Source organism: Typopeltis vanoorti, chromosome 1 (genome assembly GCF_054136105.1).
Source record: "Typopeltis vanoorti isolate ZY-2024b chromosome 1, IOZ_Tvanoo_1.0, whole genome shotgun sequence".
In the NCBI taxonomy this organism is placed as follows: domain Eukaryota; kingdom Metazoa; phylum Arthropoda; class Arachnida; order Uropygi; family Thelyphonidae; genus Typopeltis; species Typopeltis vanoorti.
The window spans coordinates 11,362,116-11,385,419 of record NC_143549.1 but is presented as its reverse complement, the minus strand read 5'-3'; the positions used below and the strand labels follow the sequence as shown (position 1 = coordinate 11,385,419).

Below are 23,304 nucleotides of genomic sequence, written 5' to 3'. Positions count from 1 at the left end.
AAACATATTGGGGTATAAGATGCAATGGTTTATAAGACGCATTCGGCTTATAAGATATCCTAATTATCATTATTTAGGTCTATAAGGAGTCAAAACACTCATTGTGGGAGGTCCTTCCTAGGAAACACAAGTCTACAAAGACTCATTGTGATACCTATCGGACAGCCAATCCTGAATCCAGTTGACCAACCTTGGAACGAAAGTACTGAACCAAAAAAAGATGAATGACAGTAAAAGTGAGAAAAATGATAGCGACAGTTGGATGCATGTTAGTCCGAAAGTACGGAAACAAAGAAAGATAAATGAATGTGAAAGTGAGAAGAATGATAATGAAAGTTGAACATATGTTGGACCGAAAGTACGGAAACAAAGAAGGATGAATGAGAGGGAAAGTGAGAAGAGGGGGTCAAGAGTTAGAAAGTTAGAAAGATTTAATGACAGAGAGAATGTGTCGTGAGGTTCGGAAGGTGAATTGGATTGGATGAAGCAAGAAATGAAATGGATGTGGAATGAAATTAAGAGAATTCAGGTCAAAACTATTAAAATAAATCATGATGGCATGAAAGAGTTAATGAAAGATGAGCAAGTGGCGTTGTATGGTGACCCCGTTATTAAAAGTGTGCTAGAGGATAAAATGCACAAGGTATGTTTTCCAGGCGGTAATAAGAGTAGAGTGATTGAGGCATTGAATATGAGGCAGGAGCGAGCAAAAGAGTTAATTGTATTAATTGGGGCAAATGATTTGAGAGAGAACAAAGAGCATATAAAAATGAATGTCAGGAGACTGATTGGAAAGATAAAAGAGAAAAGTGTGACAGGAAGGGTAGTCAGTGTGTTGCCTACGTATGATTGTGGTGAAATGAGGCAGAGAGCAAGGATTATGAATGATATTCTGGCTGAAATGTGTGAAGAGATGGGAGTACAGTCTGTTAATGTGTGGAATGAGTTTGAGGGACGAAGTGAGCTGTATGGGAGCGATGGACTGCATTTGAATAGATATGGTGTGAGTCGTTTGGAGAGACTGCTGCTGGAAAGTAGAGAAGTGAATAGAGAGAATGAATCAGATCGAGAGGGGAGTGATGTGGAAGAGCAGGAGAGTAAGACAGGAGAGATTGAAGAAGTGGAAATGAATGGGGAAGTGAGTGGTATGAGTATAGAAAAGGAGAGAATGGGAGTGCAAGAGGAGCAGGAAAACGGGGAGGCTCAGGGTGAACAGGGGTACACAGCGTGAGAAAGGTGGATGCTCTAAGAGGAGGTGAGAGCATGTGTAGGCAGGAAAGTAATGGGATGACCAGGGATCAAGAGGAAACAGATGCAATTGCAAAGGGTTCTAAAATGAAGAAGCAGAAAGGGAAATGGCCCCAGTCTAGCATGGAGAGATCACATCGAGTGAGTGGTATCAGTGGAACTAGCTGTAGATCAGAAATGAGTTGTTTTGTTTGTATACCAATGCTAGAAGTATAAGAAACAACGCGGATGAAATGGTTGCACTAATTGCGTCTGTGCACCCAGAGATTGTCGGAATAAGTGAGACATGGTTAGATGAGGACGACATCCTGACAGGAATAGAGATGGAAAGGTATGATGTGTTTCGTGAGGATAGAAGGGGTAAAAAGGGAGGGGGAGTGCTATTGATGATAGAGAAAGCGTTATGTCTCCATACAAGGTAGAGATGCAAGAATAGGACCAGTGGTTTTGAGACAGTATGGTGTGAGATAGAGGTAAATAGAATCAAATACTTGGTGGGATGTTGTTATAGACCTGGTAATGTGGATGGTGGTGATAGTGAAATGTATAGTCAAATAAGCCAAGCAAATAAGAAAAAGGTGATCATTATGGGTGATTTTAATTATTGCAATATAGACTGGAATGAAGAGATAGCAACTGGAAGTAAAGAAAATGAGTTTCTTGAGTTTTTGAGGGATAACTACCTCAGACAGTATGTAACAGAGGGCACAAGAGGATTAAGGGTCTGGGATTGGGTCATCTCATCAGAGGATGTAATTATCAGTGAGGTGTCAAATCATCCACCAACTGGTGAAAGTGACCATGTGGTGATTACCTGGGTGGTTGTCAGCAGTGCAAGAACCCTGTGAAAAAAGGGTATATGTGGAACTACAAGGGGGGAGTGATTATGAAGAGATCAGGAGACAGCTTGCAGGTGTAGCATGGAATGAGGAGTTAGCTGGAAAAGAGATCAATGCAGCTTGGGGGATTTTCAAAAACTATTTAGTGGATGCAATGTCTAAATGTATGCCACAGGTGAGAAGGTTAAATAAGTTAGGTGTGAGATGGATGAATAAAGAGATTAAGCATGCAATACAGAGAAAAAGGGCATTGTGGAGGCAGCATAAGAGAAGTGGAAGTAACCAATTTCATGAGTTCTACAAAGACCAGGCAAGGAGAGTGACTTGGTTGGTGAGAGTAGCTAAAGAGAGGTATGAACAGCAGTTAGCTAATGAAGCTAAAAAGAATCCTAGGGAGTTCTTTCGATATGTAGCCAGCAAAAGAAAGAATGATTATGGAAGGATGACATTGATTGGAGGAAATGGTATAAAGACAGCTGTTGCAGAATGTGTGGTGGAGATACTTAATGAGCAGTTCATAAAGTTCTTTCAATTTTGTGAATGTGACTTCATGGAGAGATTAAGAGCAGTTGATGATGGGGAGGAGAGACTGACTGTAAGTGAGCAAGAGGTGTTTGGGGAGTTGAGTAAACTAGATGTAAATAAGGCTGTGGGACTTGATAATATATCACTGCGTATTCTGAAGGAAAATGCCAGAGAGTTGACACCTGCCTTGACATATTTTTTTAATACGAGTCTTGCACTTGGTCAAGTTCCTAAAGAGTGAAAGGAGGGCAAGATTGTGCCACTTCATAAAGGAGGTGATCGAACTCAAGCATCAAACTATAGGCCTATCTGTGTGTCAGGTGTTGTTGGAGAAGCTTGTGAGAACTAGGATCCAGAGTTGGGTTGACAACAATGGTATAATCTTTGATGGACAGCATGGATTTGCTAAAGGGAGGTCATGTTTTAGTTATCTACTTACATATTACAATAAAGTGACTGCTTCCTTGCACAGAGGAGAAGGATACACAGTAATATACTTGGATTTCGCAAAAGCTTTTGATAGAGTACCTCATGATAAGTTGACAGTCAAACTAGAGCAGATGGGGTTGGATATTAGATTAGTGCATTGGATTGGAGACTGACTATCTGATAGGTATCAACAAGTTGTGTATGGGGGTGCGATATCCAGGAAAAGGAAAGTCATTAGTGGAGTGCCTCAGAGGTCTGTTTTAGGGCCATTACTATTTAACTTGTATATTAATGATATTGGCGAAGATTTGGATGGAGATATTCAGTTGTTTGCAGATGATGCAAAGTTGGGACGAACCATAAAGAGTAGTGAAGATGTTGTGGCCTTGCAAGAAGACTTGAATAAATTGAGTGATTGGGCAAGCAAATGGGGATGTGAGTTCAATGTTGCAAAATGTAAGGTTTTAAAATTTGGAAAACAAAGATGGGATGCAGAATTTATGCTTGGTGAGAATATATTGTTGGAAGTAGACGAAATAAGAGATCCAGGGGTGATAGTGGATAAGGATCTGAAATTTAGGCGACACATCGCCAAAATTGTGAAGACAACACAGAGACTTCTGGGAATGATGCGGAGACATTGACGTGTAGAAGTAGGGAGATTCTTGTTCCATTGTATAAGGCTTTGATAAGGCCACACATGGACTATTGTGCCCAGATTTGGTCACCTGGTTTTCAGAAGGTGAACAGAAGTTGGAAAGGTTCCAAAGGCGACTGACTATGGTAGTTTCTGACATCTGGAATGTCGAGTATGAGGAAAGATTGAAAAGATGTAATTTGCAGAGTCTAGTGGAGAGGAGGAAGAGGGGAGATATGATAGAGACCTACAAGTTGGTAAGGGGTTGCTATAGGATCAACGGTGGAGAAGTTCTACAGAGAATAGTGGGAGATCAGGGGAGAACCAGAGGTCATCCCTGGAAACTGTATAAAGAGGGTGTGAGTAGGGGAGTGAGAGGCAGGTTTTTTTCGTGCAGAGTTGTGAGTGATTGGAATGCCTTGCCTGAGAGTGTGGTGTATGCAAGGAGTTTGAATGTGTTTAAGACACAGTATGATGAGATGTGTGTGAGATAAAAGGACCTCCTAGATGATTCTTTGAATCCATGAGTCAAAAAAATAAATAAATAAATAAAATAAAATATCCAGATACATGTGCTGCAACTTAAATATCAGCTTATCATGTGGCACCTTGTCAAATGCCTTTGCTAAAACCAAGAAAATGGCAGTATATGCCTTACCCTCATCTACTGCTCTTGTAACTTTATTCTAAAAGGCTAGCATATTACTAAAATAAGAGCACCCTTTCACAAATTATTGTTTACTCTCACAGATAACATTACCCTCATCTGACCAATGCTGTATACGGTCCCTCACTAATTTCTCCAAGATCTTTATAACTACCGATGATGCACAAACTGGCCTATAATTAGACATTTCCAGTCTGCTACCACCCTTATGCAATGGCACTATCTTACCTCCTTCCATTCCCTGGGCACCTTTCCCGTAGCCAGACTTTTATTGAAAAGCTAGGTCAAAGGAGCTGTCAGTTCTTTAGCACATTCTCTCAAAACTCATGGTAAAATACCATTCAGTTCTACAGCTTTACTGACATCCAGAGTACTCAGCATCTGGAACACACTCTCCTCCTGCACCTCTAAACATCGAAATTGTCCTATCCCTCTGGTATTAAAACTTACTACTCCAGTTTTGCCTTCCTTACCATACTAGTCACTCTCCAGACCAGTGTCTGTTATACTTTATGCATCTGTTCTTCACCTGTCTCCTTATATCTCTTCCATAGCCTATTTTTTGCATGCAGTTCCCATTTAATACTGTTTGTCATCCACTTCACATGAAATTGTGTCCTCTTCTTTACTCATGGAATACTGCTTACTATTGCTGCTAAGAAATATTCCTTCACAATTTCCCAAGCACTAAAGATATCCATCCCTCCAATTCCTTCCTCCCCGAAACTTCCCTAAGTTGATGTCTAAGACTATTATAATCACCTGCCTTATAATTCCACATATGTTTCCATCTCTTTGATACTCCTGCATGTCTCTTCATCTTCCAAGTCAAAACCACATGGTCACTCTCTCCAACTGGTGGGAGAGATGTCATCTGATTTATTATCGACTCTTCTGATGCTATGACCAAATCCAAAGCTCTTGAACCTCTTGATCCCTTTATTACATGTTGTCTAAGACATTTGTACTTCAAGAATTCTAGAAATTCCATTCCCTTATTGCTACATGCACCCTCCTCTCCCCTTATACTGCTGTAGTTAAAATCACCCATAACAATCATTCTTCTTGCACTTGCAAAGCTCAACTGTCTAAACATCTCCTGGTCCCCACCCTCTGTGCTCCTTGGTCTGTAGCAACACCCCACTAAATATCCTGTTTTTGGAGAAATTAGTGAAGGTCAGGTGAGAGTAATGTTATCTATGAGAGTCAGAATGGATTTGTTAACGGGGTGCTCTTGTTTTAGTAATGTGACTGCCTTTTATAATAAAGTGACAAGAAGTTGATGAGGGAAGGCATATACTGCCATTTTTTTTTGATTTTGCAAAGGCATTTGAAAGAATGCCACATGATCAGTTGATATTTAAGTTGCGGCATATGATTTTAAATGTCAGGTTAGTTAACTGGGTTCAGGATTGGCTCTCAATCCTGAAGGTATCAGATAGTTGTATATTGGGGGGAGTAGTATCAAAGGAGGCAGAATGTTACAAGTGAGGTCATGCAGAGCTTTAAACTGTTTAACTGGTCCCACAGTGCCTGACCTGCATTGTTTAACCTTTATATCAATGACACTGGGGTATTCAGTTGTTTGCAGATGATCTGAAGATTAGAAGGGTTATTAGTAATAGCACAGATGTGGTAGTCCTACAAGAGAATTTGAATAAACTGGACAGATGGGCAAAAGAATGGATAGTTCAGTTTAATGCAGCTAATTGTAAAGTCTTGGAATGTGAGATTCATTGGTGGGATGCCGCATACACTGTTGGAAGAACTGTACCAGAGGAAGAGGGGGGGTAAGGGATGTAGGGATGATGACTGATAGAATCCTGAAATTCAGAGAACATATTGCAAAGGTGGTGAATGTAACCCAGAGGACTGCTGCAATACGAGAAGGATGCTCACCTGTAGAAGGTCAGCATCCTTCTTTAATTAACTGTGGAAAGGGTGCAGAGGTGGATAACAAAGATGGATGGGATCAAGACTGTACAATGTTAGTTATGAAGACAGACTGAGGATATATGGACTACGTTGTTTGGTAGATAGAAGAAAGAGAGATGATATGATTGATACTTAAAATGTTGAGAGATAGTTATAGAATTGACACTGAGGAGTTCTTTGATTTGGTAGAACAGGTTGAGAAGAAGCAAGGATAAAGGGCCATCCATGGAACTTATGAAAGCAAGTTGTGAGCAATATGATGAGGATTTTTCTTTACGTGGAAAGTGGTTGAACCATGGAATGCATTAACTGATAGAGTGGTCATGAAAGATCAATGGGTTCAAGGAATGGTATGATAGGCAGAGTTTTCTAGGATGGGCCTCTCATGACGAGTCTTATAATTCCATGGAGGCCTGAATCATAATAATCATAATAACAATAATAATCTGATGTCATATCTTCACAGCTTGTGCAATGAGTTCTGAACTTCAGTTCCTTGTTCACCACCACTAGAAGGTCTGCTGCCTCCTCAACTTCCTGCAAAATTTACCCACGAAGTACATACTTTGAATCCAATTGTCCATACAGTTTTAATTTATTATTATTATTATTGTTATTATTATGTGATGGCGGCATAATAAAGTAGAGTAAAGAAAAAGTAGAATGTCCTCACAAGAGGACACTCTACTTTACTCCACCATGCACCTCACACAGCCATCCCTACACTTAATCCTCCATCTATACACAACTCACCATCATAACTCATAATTTAACTGAAACGTTTCTATATAAATAATAATATTTTCCTAAACAGCACTAAAATATATTAAATAATTTATATAATTTATGACTGACTTACTTAAAACAATGGGTGGAATGGTAATTTGAAAAGGTAACACTTCTTCTAATTCTTCTGTAGTGGTGGAGATAGGTGCTGATTCCTCCTCAGCTAAAAAAAAAAAAAAAAATGGTAATTAGCTATTATTTTCTTTTAAAGCTCTTTCCATCGAAATATGAGTTATTTACAAGTATGCTATTTTTAAATAACATGTATTTAGCAGACATTAGATAATGTTTGATGATAACATAAAAATTAAAATAAAGTAAATGTAATAAACACACAGTATATTAAAGATGCCAAGTTATTATATTCTTGGTTTTATCCTAACAAAGTTTGCATGTGAAGTCACTTCACGACTGAGTTACTTGTATATAGAGGCAAGCTTTGTTTGCTTACACTTCGATAAAGGATGAAACCAAGAATAGAATAACTTGGCATCTTTAATTTATTGTATAACCAATTATATTTAACATTTCAAGACACTATACGTGTGTGTGTGTGTATCCAGAACTCCACGGAGCCAAAAAACTCATCATGGGAGGTACCATTACATGTAAAGCCTATCAAATGGTGTGATTTAAACTCATTCAATGTATTTACATTCACCATCATGTCAGGCAATACATTCTACTCACCATCCAACACCCTCTCTATCCTTCTCCCGCTGTTCTATTAAAAAATTCTTCCACATCAACCCGGTAATGAAACATTACCAACTTAAAATTCTCAGTCATATTCCCCACTCTGTCTCGTATTGACAAAGCTTTGCAAACTTCAACCTGTCTTCATATTCCCAAAGACCACTTGCTACCTTAGTAGTCAGTCTTCCCTGAACCCTGTCTAATATATCCTCATCACCATGAAAATCAGGGAACCAAATCTGTGCACAATAATCCATATTAAGACTGATCATGATCTTATGCACTAGAACCAGAACCTCTTTATTTCTGCACATTAAGGTCATTCTTATTATTGCCATAATCTGATATGATGACTTCACATATTACCGTATTTTTCCGTATATAAGACGTCTCCCCATGTATAAGATGAACCCTTCTTTATCAAACCCAAAATTAAGAAATCAATATTTTAAACATAAAACATAACACATTTGATATTTTTTTTAAATATTCAAAGTATATTTAGTAATTCGGTAATATTTTTAAGATAAATACTATGCATCACTCTCAGTTCAAGGCATATAATTTTCTTCATAGTTTTTTATTTTTGGACATTTTTATGTGCTAGTGCTAAAAATGTTGTTAATGCATTAACTCCCCAATAATGAGTTGCAGACGTATGAATGCTTTCAGAGTTCTGATTGGTTTATTCAGAATCAGTCGTTAATGACAGAGTTAACAAAAGCTAGTGATTGGCGGAGGAAGGCCTTCGCAGAGACAAGATACTGGCAGTTTTGCCATGGCCACTGTGGGTCTCTCAACCAGATAAGAAGATCAACAATTTTTGGTCTAAAAATTTTAGAAAAAAGTATCGTCTTATACATGGAAAAATATGATATGTTATGTGACCGCTGAACTTCAGTTCTTTATAAGATCTGCTGCCTCCTCAATGTTCTTCAAAATTTACCCACTGAGTACACACTTTGCATCCCATTGTTCCTATAAATTTCAGAGCTTTACACTTTGCAATATTATTATTATTATTATTACCCCAAGATCTCATGGAGTCAAAGACTCATCTGGGAGGTCCTTTTATCACACACACATCTGATCATACTGTGTCTTAAACACACTCAAACTCCTTGCAGACACCACACTCTCAAGCAAGGCATTCCAATCATTCACAACTCTGCACGAAAAAAACCTTCCCCTCACTCCCCTACTCACACCCTCTTTATACAATTTCCAGGGATGACCTCTGGTTCTCCCATGATCTCCCACTATTCTCTGTAGAACTTCTCCACCATTGATCCTATAACAACCCCTTACCAACTTGTAGGTCTCTATCATATCTCTCCTCTTCCTCCTCTCCAACAGACTCTGCAAATTACATCTTCTCAATCTTTCCTCATACTCGACATTCCAGAGGTCAGAAACTACCTTACACTTCAAGTTTAAGGGAGATGGTAAATCCCGTATTATTCTACAGCCAGGTACGAAACTCGGATTGAAATCCATCGTAATCCTAGAGTTTCATGCCAAAAAAACTATCGGCGAGCCCAAGTATAGGTAATCACTTGGGTAGTACAACACCAGGGCAACTCGGAGCAAAGGTGGAGCAAGCTCTGGCACTGTCCTTAATATTCTCTCATAATGTAAAACGCAGCTCCTAGGAGATGTATTACTGTTTTACATTATGAGAAGAGGTCACTACCCAGACCAGTTTCAACCCTTTTTTAAGGTCTCATCAGTGAGTAGGTAGACCTGAAATATCAAGGTTTTAAGTGAACCGAACTTACATATACCTCTACTAACGAATTGCTAAACTGGTGTACTTACTTTACACTTGGGCTCACCGATGGTTTTTTCGGCATGAAACTCTAGGATTATGATGGATTTCGATCAGAGTTTCGTACCCGGCTGTAGAATAATACGGGATTTACCATCTCCTTAAAAACTTAATTTATGTCGCCAGTAAAATACCTTTTTGGCTTCTTATAGTAGTACCTTACACTTTGTTGAAGTGTAAGGTAGGAATATTGAACTGACAGTTCTATACTGTTGCAAAGACATACAATTTATTCAAGGTCTCCTGTAAGGCTACAACATCTAATTGATTCCTCATTATTCTTTCCAGTTTTTGCAAAACCGATTAAACCTAATCCAATAACATTAATATATAAATTAAATAACAATGGTCTGAAAGAAACCCTAGGGGCACCACTAGTCATTTTGCTCTTCAGGGTAATGACATCCCCATACACAACTTGCTGATATCTTTCTGAGAGCCAGTTGCCTACAAATTCACTAATTCAATAATCTAGAATCCAATCTCATCTTCTCCAGTTTAATTATCAATTGGTAGTGTGGCAGCTTACCAAAAGTCCTTGTAAAATCCAAATATATCATTTTGTATGCATCTCCCTTATCCCACATATTTGTCATCTTGTTATAGTATATAAGCGAGTTGGAAAACATGACTTCCCTTTTATGAACCCATGCTGATAAACAAAGAGAGAACACTGCTGCTGCTGCTATCAATCTTTTGTATCCATCTCTTGCCAACCTCTACAATACCTTAACAACAACTCCACATACCAAGATTAAACAATGATTTGCAGCCTTAGCATTATCATCATCACTAATTTTGTGAAGTGGAAGAACAATTTCAATATATGATATTACTTTTTATATATTTATATATTTTATTATATATATATTTTTGTTTATTTATTTATTTTGAATAAGACTGAAAAGTGTTTTATGTGTTTGATAATATATTTTTTTTACTGGAAACTTATTGATTGGTCAGCTAATTTAAAGAAAGCCTGAAAACACTCAATGTTAGGAAATATTTGGAAACAAACAAAAAAAAAATTGTTGCTAGCTAAGTGAGCTTGCCTTCTGATAAGGCCTTATAGGAAAGATTAAAGTAAGTGGATCTTCCTCAAAGTAGAAGAAGGAGAGGATAGATCCAGCTAGGGGTCCATGGGAGTGCAGTTTCCCTTACAATCAAGATGATTGTCCCTTATGGCTCTGTTGGTCCACGAGTCCTTATTCAGTATATTCGGACCACCCCACCATATATATATACACACACACACGCACGCGCATGTACACACACACACACACGATGAGCTCCCCTATCCACCACCCAGGGGATGCGCTCTCTAGGGGTTACAGGGTCCCCTGAGAGTAATAACAGGTGTAATTAACTCTATATTTAAACCAAACCTAGTTCAAAAACAAACCAGGCTAAAAGTATACAATACATTAGCCTTACCTGTCATAATGTATGAAAGTGAAATCTGGACAATAAAACAAAAAGAAAAACAAAGATTAACAACAGCAGAAATGAAGTTTATGAGAAAAACTGCAAAGTATACCTATTTGATCACAAAAGAAACGAAGATATTATGAAAGAATAAACCAAGAACCAGTAATAGAAAAAATTAAAAAATATAAACATAAATGGATGGAACACATTCAAAGAATGAAAACAGAAAGATTACCAAAACAAGCCTTAAAGTACAAGCCATTAGGAAAAAGAAAACCAGGATGTCCTCTTAAACGATTCAACGATGACTTCTAAGGCTGGAACAGGCCATGCTAGGCCTAAATCCTTGATACATATAATGATGATGATGATTATTGCCTTCTATGTTAGTAATAACAATAATTGCCAAATTATATGATGACATTCTCCAATTTAACACCTACAACAAAAAATAAAACCAAAACAAACAAAACAAAAATCAACTAAGAACAGCATATACATTAAAAAATATTGAGGATAATAAGCCACTGGTTTAGTCCCATAAAAAATCAGGAAGCTCAGTAGGGTTTGCAATAAAAGAATTAGCAAGGCCATGGACTTCGTGAGAGTGAACAAGTGAGTAATAACATAAGTGACTTCTAAGAATGCACATGGAATGTTGTGTTTGCATACCAATGTAAGAATCAGAAATAAGGATGTGGAATTCGTGATTTTAAACTAGTCAGTACAGGCAAGTTCAAAACTTCTGCTAAATATCACATATGTACAATCATATATAGCAGAGAAATTGTGAATATTCATGACAAATATGGAAAAAAGTAGCAGCAGAAAGTTGAAATAAACTGATTTAGACAATAAAAAGAGGATGATCCTAATAGAGAGATTTTAATTATAGAATTAAGGGTCAGGAGAAGAGAGTGCATGATATTTTAGCAACTTCTGTTCTGCATCATATCATACACTCTCTTCTTCTGACCCTTAATCCCTCTATTAGGATCATCCTTTCTTTATTGTCTAAATCAGTTTATTTCAACCTTCCGCTGCTACTTTTTTCCATCTTTATCATGAATATTCACAATTCGCCTGCCTGCTAAAGGCATAAGAACAATCCAAGAAACACTACTGGGATTGGAAAACATTTTGCTTTCTAGATCAATCATATTTGAGTAACTCACTGAAGCAGGGATAGGGAAGCTATTGTTTGCCCCTCATAATGCTTTAATAAGGCCACATCTGGAATACTGCATACAGATCTGGTCACTTAGATTTTGTCATAATGAAGAACTACCATTGGTAATTAAGAAATGAGTAACTCACTGAAGCAGGGATAGGGAAGCTATTGGAATACTGCATACAGATCTGATCACTTATATTTTGTGGTAATGAAGAATTAGTGAGAAGATCCACAGCAGAGTGATAAAGATTGTGGCATGTCTATAGAATGCCCATATAAGCATAGATCGATGGTCTGTATGCTTCAAAAACTAGCTGACAGCCAAAAATGAGATACGATACAAACTTATAATTTATTAAAAGGTTTTATAGGATTCCATTGAGGAACGATCAGTACATGGCAGGAAAGGGGGAGAACAAGGAGTCACCTGTGAAAATTGTGTAGGATCATGGTTAACAGAGGTTGTTAAAATAATAAGATTTTTTGCTCGCATAGTGGTGAATGGATGGAATAGGTTGATAGAGGTGGCTGTGAGTGCACTGTCAGTGAATGAGTTTAAGGAGAGGTATAATAGTTATTGTGAATAATGGGTAGTTTGTAAAAAGTTTATTTTTCGCTAGGTTAGACTATTAATAAATTTAGTTTAATTCTTTTTCTCAGTGAGAGCAAACAAAGTTTGCACCTGAAAATATCTTCAGGACTGAATATAGTGTTGTACCATCTTACCTGGGTAAGTAGTGCAACACCAGGGCAACTCTTAGCAAAGGTGGAGCAAGCTACTAACACTCCTATCCCAGTATCTCCCATAATGCAAAACACATCTCCTTGTGGATATGTATACTGTTATGCATTAAGGGATTGGCCACTACCCGACCTTTATTATTGAGGTCTCTTCAGTGGGAGCCAGGCTCACAGTTGGAGATACCAGGCAGAAGCAGTAGCAAGGTCATCTTTACCTATAGGAGTTGCCAAAAGGTTTACCACCTTTTTTTTTTTTTTTTTATTAAATTACTCTGGATTTAGAGAAAGATGTTGAAAGTTTATTTTTCACTAGGTTAGACTATAATAAATTTAGTTTAATCCTTTATCCCAGTGAGAGCAAACAAAGTTTGCACCTGAAAATATCTTCAGGACTGAATATGGTGTTGTACTATCTTACCTGGGCTTTTGGTAGCAAGGTCATCTTTACCCCTATAGGTAAAGATGACCTTGCTACTACTTCTGCTTGGTATCTCCAACTCTGGGCCTGGCTCCCACTGAAGAGACCTCAATAAATGTCAAAACTAGTCTGGGTAGTGGCCAATCCCTTAATGCATAACAGTATACATATCCACAAGGAGATGTGTTTTGCATTATGGGAGATACTGGGATAGGAGTGTTGGTAGCTTGCTCCACCTTTGCTAAGAGTTGCCCTGGTGTTGCACTACTTACCCAGGTAAGATAGTACAACACTATATTCAGTCCTGAAGATATTTTCAGGCGAACTTTGTTTGCTCTCACTGGGATAAAGGATTAAACTAAATTTATTATTAGGGTAGTTTGTAAATAATAGGTCTTGCACAATAATCTTCTAACTCCATGGAGATACCCGTACAATAATAATTCTAATGATGTATCATAATGCTCATATCTTATCCTAAAACAGGATACCACCTATCAGGAGAAAAATTAACTACCAGAGAGTATATTTTGGTTAGTAATCTTTTCATGTCACATTGATCGGTATGTTTAAAATCTCGGGAGTAATTTGGCTTAAGCTATCTATTATTATTATTATTATTATTATTACGTCACACCTCCAGAAAGTCCAAAGACTCATTGAGGGAGGGCACTTACTCTACAACTCTACATCTGCACCACTCAATCCAGGCTAACTTCTCGATAATTACACAATTACACAATTCTCAGTACATTTAAATTGTACTGAGAATTGTGTAATTACATAGAAAGATACTTGCAGATCTCAAATAAATATAACCTTATAGCTCTGATATGATAATGTAATGTAATGGCTTATGTAATGTAGATGGTAGATTATATAATGTTGTTATACAATGTAATAAAGAAACTCAGCTGTAACACAGCTACCAAAATTCTGTTACAGCCACAATATTTGGCAGCTGTAAACAGAGCATGTAGGACCTATTCTGATTCTTTCTTAAAGGTGTTGTATATTGTTTTTTATTAGAAGACTGGTAGCTAGAAAAAGGATGAAGTAAATTATACTTGACAAAAATGATATTCTTGTGTAATTCTTTATTGAAGTGTAACCAAACAAACAACATTTGCACATGAAGTATCTTCATGATAAAAAAAAAAATGGACAGATTAAAGAGAAAAAAAAAGGACGGAAAGAAAAGTCTTCATAGGGATATCCAATCATTCATAGGAATTCAAAGAATTCATAAATCATTCAAAAGAAGAATATGGATCATATTCTTCTTCTTTAGCCTCATTTCATCCATTGCTAGATATAGGCAGATATTTTGTCCACAATTTCAGGTTAAAATTTCATAGGTCATTTCTCCGTCTTGTTCTTTGATGACATTTCCATCTTTTGGTATCCACTCAGTGCTTAATTTCATTCACTTTTCATCTGGCAGTCTACTAATATGGCAATCCAATCTCTACTTACATGCTTCACAACACTTCATAGTAACATCTACTCCAGTCATCTTTCTAATTCTAGTATTTCTTTTTCTATCCCTTTTTGTTATGTGGAACATTCTTCTCTCCAAGGCTCTTTGGGCCGCATGCACAAAGAACTCTTGTTTCTGGCATCTACAGGTAAATCTGCTAACAAGTAATCTTTATACAACCAAAATGCTTTGTTTCTTTTTATTATTATTGTGATTCAGGCATCTATGGAGGACTATATGATTCTTCTACTTATTATTATTACTAACGTGGTATGACAGACTTTGTGTTTCTTAGGAGGGACCTCCCTTGATGAATCTTGATAGATTTTATGTTCTTAGGAAGGACCTCCCATGATGAGTCTTTTGACTCCATGGAGGCCTGAATAATAATAATAATAATAATTTGATCTCCATGGAGTCAGACTCATCATGGGAGATACACACTGTTATACATATTGCTCATTCAACCATGCTTTAAACTGATGCAATGTGTCTACACCAACAACACACTCAGACAATGCATTCCAATCACTAACCACTCTCTATGCAAAGAACCTATTCCACACTCCTCTGTTCACACCTTGCTTACATAGTTTCCAGCAATGGCTTCTTGTTCTATCCTCCTCTCTCTTTCTATGAAAAATCTCTTTTATGTCAACCTGAAAACAACCCCTGACTAGCTTATATGTCTCAATTATATCTTTCCTCTTCCTCCTATTCACGAGGCTCTGCAACTCACATTCTCTCAATCTGTCCTCATACTCTGCATTCCAAAGACCACTGACCACCTTTGTGAATCGATCTAGACCCTTTCCAATATATCGGCATCACCATGAAAACCTGGCGACCAAATCTCAGAATAATCCATATGAGGCCTAATCAAGGCACTATACAATGGCATCCTAACTTTTTATTTCTGCATGTCAGGGTCATCCACATCACTGCCATTATCTGATGTGATATATTTACAACTTGAAGAATTTCGTGTCCTTGTTATCAGCAATACTTTCCTAAAAAATGGTTAGCCAAAATGCTATTAAGAAAATTCTCTACAAGACCTCACTTAAAAACAAAGATAAACTGGACTACAATAAAACTGTACCCATTCCATACATTAAAGGGACATCAGATAAAATAAACAGAATACTACACAAATACACAATTAAAGCTACCTTTAAACCTCCTGCAAAATTAAAGAGCTTACTCCACTCATCCAAAGACCCACTCCCTCTGCTGGTCCACCCTGGAGTATACCATATTTATTGCATCTACAATCGACCCTATATAGAGGAAACAGGGTGCACAATTCCTATCAGACAAAAGGAACATAAACAATACATTAAATATAATAACTATGGTGAAGCTGATTTTCTGATCATGCCCTGAACACTTTACATGGAATCGAGTGGAAAAGCACCTGTTGTTTACATAACAGCAAAACATGGTATGAACATAAATTTAAGGAAGCCTGTGACATTCTTATCGACCACCCTAATCTTAACAATGATGATGGTCTAAAAATCCAAAGAATATGGAAGGGACAATCTACCCACTTAACCTTTCTCCCTAAGAGTTAAATATAAATAGGCCCATAGGTAATCCAAGATCTTAAATCTAATATAACAATTGTCATGTTAAATTATGGCATCATTGCTACTGTAATAAAACTATCTATATGAAAGAATGTTTCTCTGATGTTATCTTAAATAGAATATAGCTTTGATGTAGTTTTTTTTTAATTAATTAATTTTATTTTATTTTCACTGGAGGTTGTGCCAGTAGCATAGCCTTTGATCAAATAGCCGTTGTCTCTTTAGCATACTGTGTGAAATGTAATTCAGCTTGTCTTTGTATATATATGTGTATATTCCAGATGATGACCTTAATATGAAGGTTGAAACATCAGGAAATTAAAATAGTTATTTATAACACGGTTATAGAGTCCATAATTTATCTAAAATGGATAATATCTCTGCATTGACATTTCATTTCAGTAGTCACACCATCAACTTTACGAAAAACAATCGCCATATATTTCTCAATTCTGAGATATTACAATGACATACATGGCAAGAACAACATGCTGAAATTAACTGAGAAGAGATGTAAAACTGTCTAGACATGCAGTTAAGTACTAGATATATCTCTGCGGCAGTATATTACTTAAAGTGTGGTTTATTTACTGGAGAAACAAAATCAATCTTGATATTTTTTGAACACCTGTTGTATGAAGAAAGTGATAAGGCTGAAAAAAACATACGGGGATAAGGATGGAAGCAACCTAGCACCTCAACCTGCATACTGATCCAGTTCTTCCAACTGACAGGATTCAGACGAAGAAAGCGAGCTCTAACTGTCTGTGGAAAATAATTTGTCACTTCTGTAGCACTGTCATAATTTCCAGAAAATATCTGAAAAAAAAAAAAAAAAAAAAACTGTTGATAGATTCAAATAAGATATTAATATGCATTATGATAAGAAAAATGGTAACTACTAAGCAATTTTTAAATTAAGATAACAACATCAAGAAAATGAATGATGACTATATAGATTTTTTTTGACCAAAAAAAAAATGGAATGTCACAAATGATAAGAATTATATATACCCAGAATGAGGAAGATAATATCAATTGATACTGATAATCTATTTAACAGGAGTTTTTTTTATTATTATTATTCAGGCCTCCAAGGAGTCAAAAGACTCATCGAGGGAGGTCCTTTTTAAGACAAAGTCTGTCAAGACTCATCGAGGGGAGGTCCCCCCCTGAGAAACACAAAGTTTATCATACCACTCTTTAAACTCACTGACCGTTCTCGCTCCCACCACTCCATCAGGCAATGCATTCCACAGCTCAACCACCCTCCACACAAAGAAACCACTCCTTACCCTCTTGCTCACAGTTTCTTTTCGTAACTTCCAGGGATGGCCTCTTGTCATCACTCCTTCCCGCTGATCAACCAAGCAAAAGAACTCCCTAGTGTCAACCCTGTAACCACCTCTCAACAGTTTAAAAGTCTCAATCATATCACCTCTCTTTCTTCTATCCACCAAACTCTGCAGTCCACATTCTCTCAGCCGATCCTCATAACTATCCTTGTACAGTCCTGAAACAATCTTTGTCATCCGTCTTTGTATCCTTTCCACAGTTAATTTATCCCCTTCAAATCCTGGGGACCAAATCTGAGAACAATAGTCCAAGTGTGGTCTGATCAGAGACTTATACAACGGAATGATAACCCTCTTATCTCTGCAGGTCAGTGTCCTTCTCATAATAGCAGCAATCCTCTGTGTTACCTTCACCACCTTTGCAATATGTCCCCTAAACTTCAGGTTTCTATCAATCATCAACCCCAGATCTCTTGTCTCCCCTACTTCCTCCAGTATAACTCCTCCCATAGAGTATGCAGCATCCCATCGATGTTTCCCAAACCTCAAGACCTTACATTTTGCTGCATTAAACTGAAACCCCCATTCATTTGCCCATCTATCTAGCTTATTTAAATCCTCTTGCAGGGCTACCACATCTGCACTATTACTAATAATCCTTCCCAGCTTCGCATCATCCGCAAACAACTGAATATCCCCCTGCAATCCACTGGCTATGTCATTGATATAAAGGTATAATTTACATTGATATAATCCACTGGCTATGTCATTGGTATAACTAACACTAGGTTTAATGTATAATATATTGCGATAATATAGATAGTTAATCTGACTGGTTTTGCCACATATGTTAGTGACTTCTTCTAGGTTAGGAAGAACAAAAAAATAGAATAAGCAGAAAATAGAAAACATGAACTATCACATAACTAAACTTGTTGGCCTGGGTGGCCAAGTGGTTAGCGTATCCACTCTCCAGCCAAAAGGCTGGGGGTTCAAATCTTGTCGTGGGCATGGATGTTTGTGTTTGTCTGTGAAAATACTCGTGGTGGTGGTTGGCAGTAGATGGTGTTGGTGTAGATGACGAAAGCGGTATAGTTCGCCCACCGATTAGAGATCCCTCGACACTTCTGTGCATGTCAGAAAAAGGAGAATCCATTTTGATAATAGGGTAATCAATCTGTCTTCTGGGATGAGTTTGTTTATTATCACAGGTCAGAAAATTTAGCTTTTCTTTTATGAACATTGCTGTTTTTAAAGTGTAACTATTTTGCTTGTATAACAGTTGGAAAAATGTACGTAGAGTATTAACAAAATTAAAAAAGGTATAGCATAAAACAAAAATTTAACTAAGTTTATTTTTAAGAAAGTTTTCTATAAAATAAAAATAATTATACAGAAAAACAGAAATTTTTTCAAATGAACTTCGATATTCTAAAATTATAGTTGAGAGAACGGAGACACTTCAATGTCCTAAGCCGATTAATTATTTATGACTTGTTGTGACTCTTTGAACAAACCCATGCAAAAAAAAATGTTGGAAAAAAATACCATTATCAAATCCTTTTAATGTTCAGACTCATCTGAATCGGTGTCCGAATCGCCATCACTTTCACTTAAACTGATCACCAAAGGTTTGCATAATTCTTCGATAATTCCATCTATGTCCCAATACATATTTTCCAATGAGATGACATGAGAGCAATATTTTCCCCAGTTTTGAACTGTAATACTTCAATCGCCTGTTCTGAAAGCTTAAAAAGTTTCGACATGTCAATATACCCAGTTATGTTGCGATGGCGAATGAAACTTTTCACTTCTGTCCAAACATACTCAATAGCATTAATATCACAACGATAAGGTGGTAGCCTCAAAGCTAGAAGTCCATGCTCTTTGAGCATCGTGTCGAATTTAAATAGTTTAGTTGTGGGCGAGTTTCTTTTGACCAAATTAAGCAATTCAATTTTTCGCATATCTGGGGAATGAGAAATGTTATTTGCAGAAGCCAATCCATAAGAACTTGCTTCTTATTAGATCCAATTTGGAACTTTGTCGAATAGAGTGATATGAAGCATTATCAATTATAGCAACAACATTTTTAGGAAGGTTTGGAATCAGTTTTTCTTCTGCCCACTTTTCGAAGATCGTAGAATTCATTTGCCCATGGTAATCTCAGTGGTTGAATTGGCTTTGTATAGTAAGTTTGAATTCGGTAAAAAACCCATTTCTCCACCCGCACACAAAATTATTATGCACCGCAAGGCATTTCCAGTTTGTAGCACTCCACATTCTTCTTTAGACTGCCAACATTTTCCTTCAGTTAAATTACTATCAATCCAAGTTTCATCTAGATACACAATCGGTCTTTTCTCCTGCCTGAAATGTCTTATTGATCTCAAATACTGCATTCTAGATAAAACAATGTCACTTCGCTCCATGATAAGTTTCCTTTTATTCTGAGACTTTTTAAAACAAAATCCAAATTCATGAAGTATTTTCCTTAAAATTTCTCTTTTAAGCACAGGAATCAATTTCGAAACAGTTAGCACTCTTTTCTCGACCATGTAAAATTCGTGAATAGTTCTTCTTATAACATCTACATCAGAATCATTCAAAGCTACGGCTTCGATGGTTTTCTGTCTCTGGTGCTTTTTTTTTTAGGAGATTTAGATTTTGGCTTACCTTCATCTTTTGATTCTCTACGAATTCTTTTAACAGTCAACCCCGATACCTGCAATTGCATGTTTTATGACTTGAGAAAGGGGAACAAGGAGACAGCCTTCTGACGATTCTTTTTCGCAGAATGTCAACACATTATTCAATATTCTTCTGCAGCTACTGAAACGTTTAACAACAGAACTTGTTGACTGTACTGGATCCATCATACAAATTAATAATAAAAAAATAATGCAAAAAAAGCGACAACAAAAATCAAGCTAGTACTACTACTACAGCGACAGACAAGAAAGCATGTGATTTTGCATATTGGGACCAATTCATACATCCTTCATTTCTTTCTCCCCTTCAGCATGAATCGACTATTCTTGGCAAAATGCCAAGGAGAGACATACAAACAGTGGGCAAACTATAATAGTTGATGGATTGAGTGGTGGAGATGGAGAGTTGTAGAGTAAGTAACCTCCCTCGATAAGTCTTTCGACTCCCTGGAGGTATCATGTAAAAAAAAAAAAAACCAGAACAGTAGGAAATGTTACACAAAAGTATCTGGTAATAACCAAAAAATTCATCATGATAAAAATTAAACAACTGCAGAAGTTTTCATAAAATGTTTTGTTTGTTAAAATAAGCACTTTCACAATCTACAACTCTTTCCCAAAAGAGATACAAATTTATAAATTTCGCTTTTATAAAACATTTTGTCTTTAGAAGTAATAAACCTAGCAACCTCTGCTTCAATCTCTGTTTTATTGCAGAACTGTGTACTTTGCATGTGATTGTCTAGCACCAAAAAAAGGTGATAATTGCTTGGGAAAATGTCAGGAGAATATGGAGGATGAGGGAGTATCTCCCATCCTAAAGCACAAATCTTCTCATGGGTAAGTTTTGCAGTTTTGTGTTGTCCTGTAAGAATAGCACTTTCTTCTGATTAACTAGTCTTGGCTGTTTCTGAAGTAACACATCCTGCACATGCTTGAGTTGCATCGAGTAGATCTTAGCCATAATTGTTTGGCCTGCAGTGAGCAACTTGTAGTGGACAATACTGGCTCCAGTCCACTGCACACAAAGCACAGTCTTCTGGGGATGAAACAATGCCTTTGAAGTATGCAGTACTAGATCATTTGAACAACCAATGATAGGTTCACTTCCTGTTAGAGAACAAGATCCATTTTTCATCACAAGTGAGCAAATCCAAAAATGGCTCACTTTTATGTGAAAGAAGTGAGGAACAAATTGATAGCCTTTGAAGTTCATCATGGTCATCTGATAATGCATGTGGGACCCATTTGCTTAGCTTCCATGATTTTTCCATTGGATGCAAGTGTAAACGAATTGTTTCACCACTTATGTTAAAGATTTGTGAACATTCTTGACATGCTATTTTTGAATTGTTTTCAACAGCAGCATATAATTCTTCATTATCAATAATTGAGGACCTTCCTGAACATGGTGCATCTTCAAGTGCACCATTTTTTAAACCATTTCTGTGCAGTACGTTCTGCTACTGCATCTTTTCCAACTGATATTTTAAAAGGGTTCAAAGTCACAGAAACAGAGTATACACCAAGTTAAAGTGCACCAATTGACTGATGCATATCTGTGCCTTATTATTATTATTATTATTACCTCCAGGGAGGCCAAAGACTCATTGAGGGAGAGCACCTACTCTACAACTCTCCGTCTCCACCAATCAACCAACTACAACTACCTTCATCTACACCAATGCCATCTACCACTAGTATTTTTAACAATCACAAACATTGATGCCCATGGCAGGATTCGAACCTATAGCCTTTTGGCTGGAGAGCAGATATGCTAACCACTCGGCCAACCAGGATGTACATAAAAAAATGTGCTCTGCAAACAACTACAAAATAAAACAAGTTATTGCAGCAAGCTCTACCAAAACCTGCAGGAACTTTTTTTTTTTGATTATCATATATAAAAAAACAAACACGTGGAGCATAGAAGCTGCCATGGGTCAATCACTGTTCAGTAGGTATGCATGATATGCATTGGCAGAAAGTCTGGCTTATGGAAAGATCTAATAAGTGACTTCCAAATATCACATAAAATAATTCCTTGGTTTTTATTGAGTGTGTCTTGTGAGCGGATTAGCATTGTGCCCTCTTTGATGTTGTAGGCATGGATTGAATTCAATGTAAAGCATGGAGCGCTTGTCCCATTCAATATTGTGGTGAGAAGTGGAAAGCTAGGCCTGAGCTGTCTGTTGTTATTAACATCTCCAATATCTCCATTTGTCTAATTTCAAAACTTCTAGATGTTTGATCTATGTAAGCAAGGCTACTAGAACATGGAATATTTTAAACTCCAGGATATTTAGTGAAAGGGTTGTGAACCTTAGGTGAACAGCACAGAGTTCGTATAGTCATGGTCTTGGAAGCCACTCTTATGTCATGAGACTTGTGATTTTTAGAAAATTCTGCCAATATAATCAGGAGGCAGGGTGGAGTGAGTTAAACATTGGTTGTCATGTAGGCTGCAGCAAGATAAATAAATTTTATATTTAAATGTTTGCCAATATTATCTAGGTTGTAGATTAATTATTTCTGTGAGATATTTGAGTGTGGAGCATAATGTTTAAATAAATTTCTTAGGCAATATTATCATAAATTCATTGTGTTTATTAGCACATTGATACAACATGACATTGAAAGGAAATAATAGCATAGGTCTGTACAGAAGACAGTGTAAATAGTGTGGGTTTCTCAAAAATGGCATGGCACTGTGAATATAGTATGTATACTAAATTTAGTTTAATCCTTTATCCAAGTGTCAGCAAACAAAGTTTGTGCCTGAAAGTATCTTCAGGACTGGGGTAAGGTGGTACAACACCCACCTTACCCCAGTCCTGAAGATACTTTCAGGTGCAAACTTTGTTTGCTGACA

The 23,304-nt window shown here is 37.0% G+C and overlaps 1 protein-coding gene across 4 annotated transcripts in view; it reads right to left on the bottom strand.

Annotated features, from left to right (window-relative positions):
* LOC150109786 (uncharacterized) overlaps positions 1–23,304 on the bottom strand; it is a 1,408,745-nt gene that overhangs the window by 773,365 nt on the left and 612,076 nt on the right. For all 4 annotated transcript variants that reach the window (XM_090396626.1, XM_090396635.1, XM_090396653.1 and 1 more), the window contains 2 exons: positions 17,092–17,242; positions 7,140–7,229 (listed from right to left, as the gene is read on the bottom strand). In XM_090396626.1, the coding sequence (XP_090252752.1) occupies positions 7,140–7,229; positions 17,092–17,242 (241 nt within the window). The remainder of the gene's footprint in view (positions 1–7,139; positions 7,230–17,091; positions 17,243–23,304) is intronic.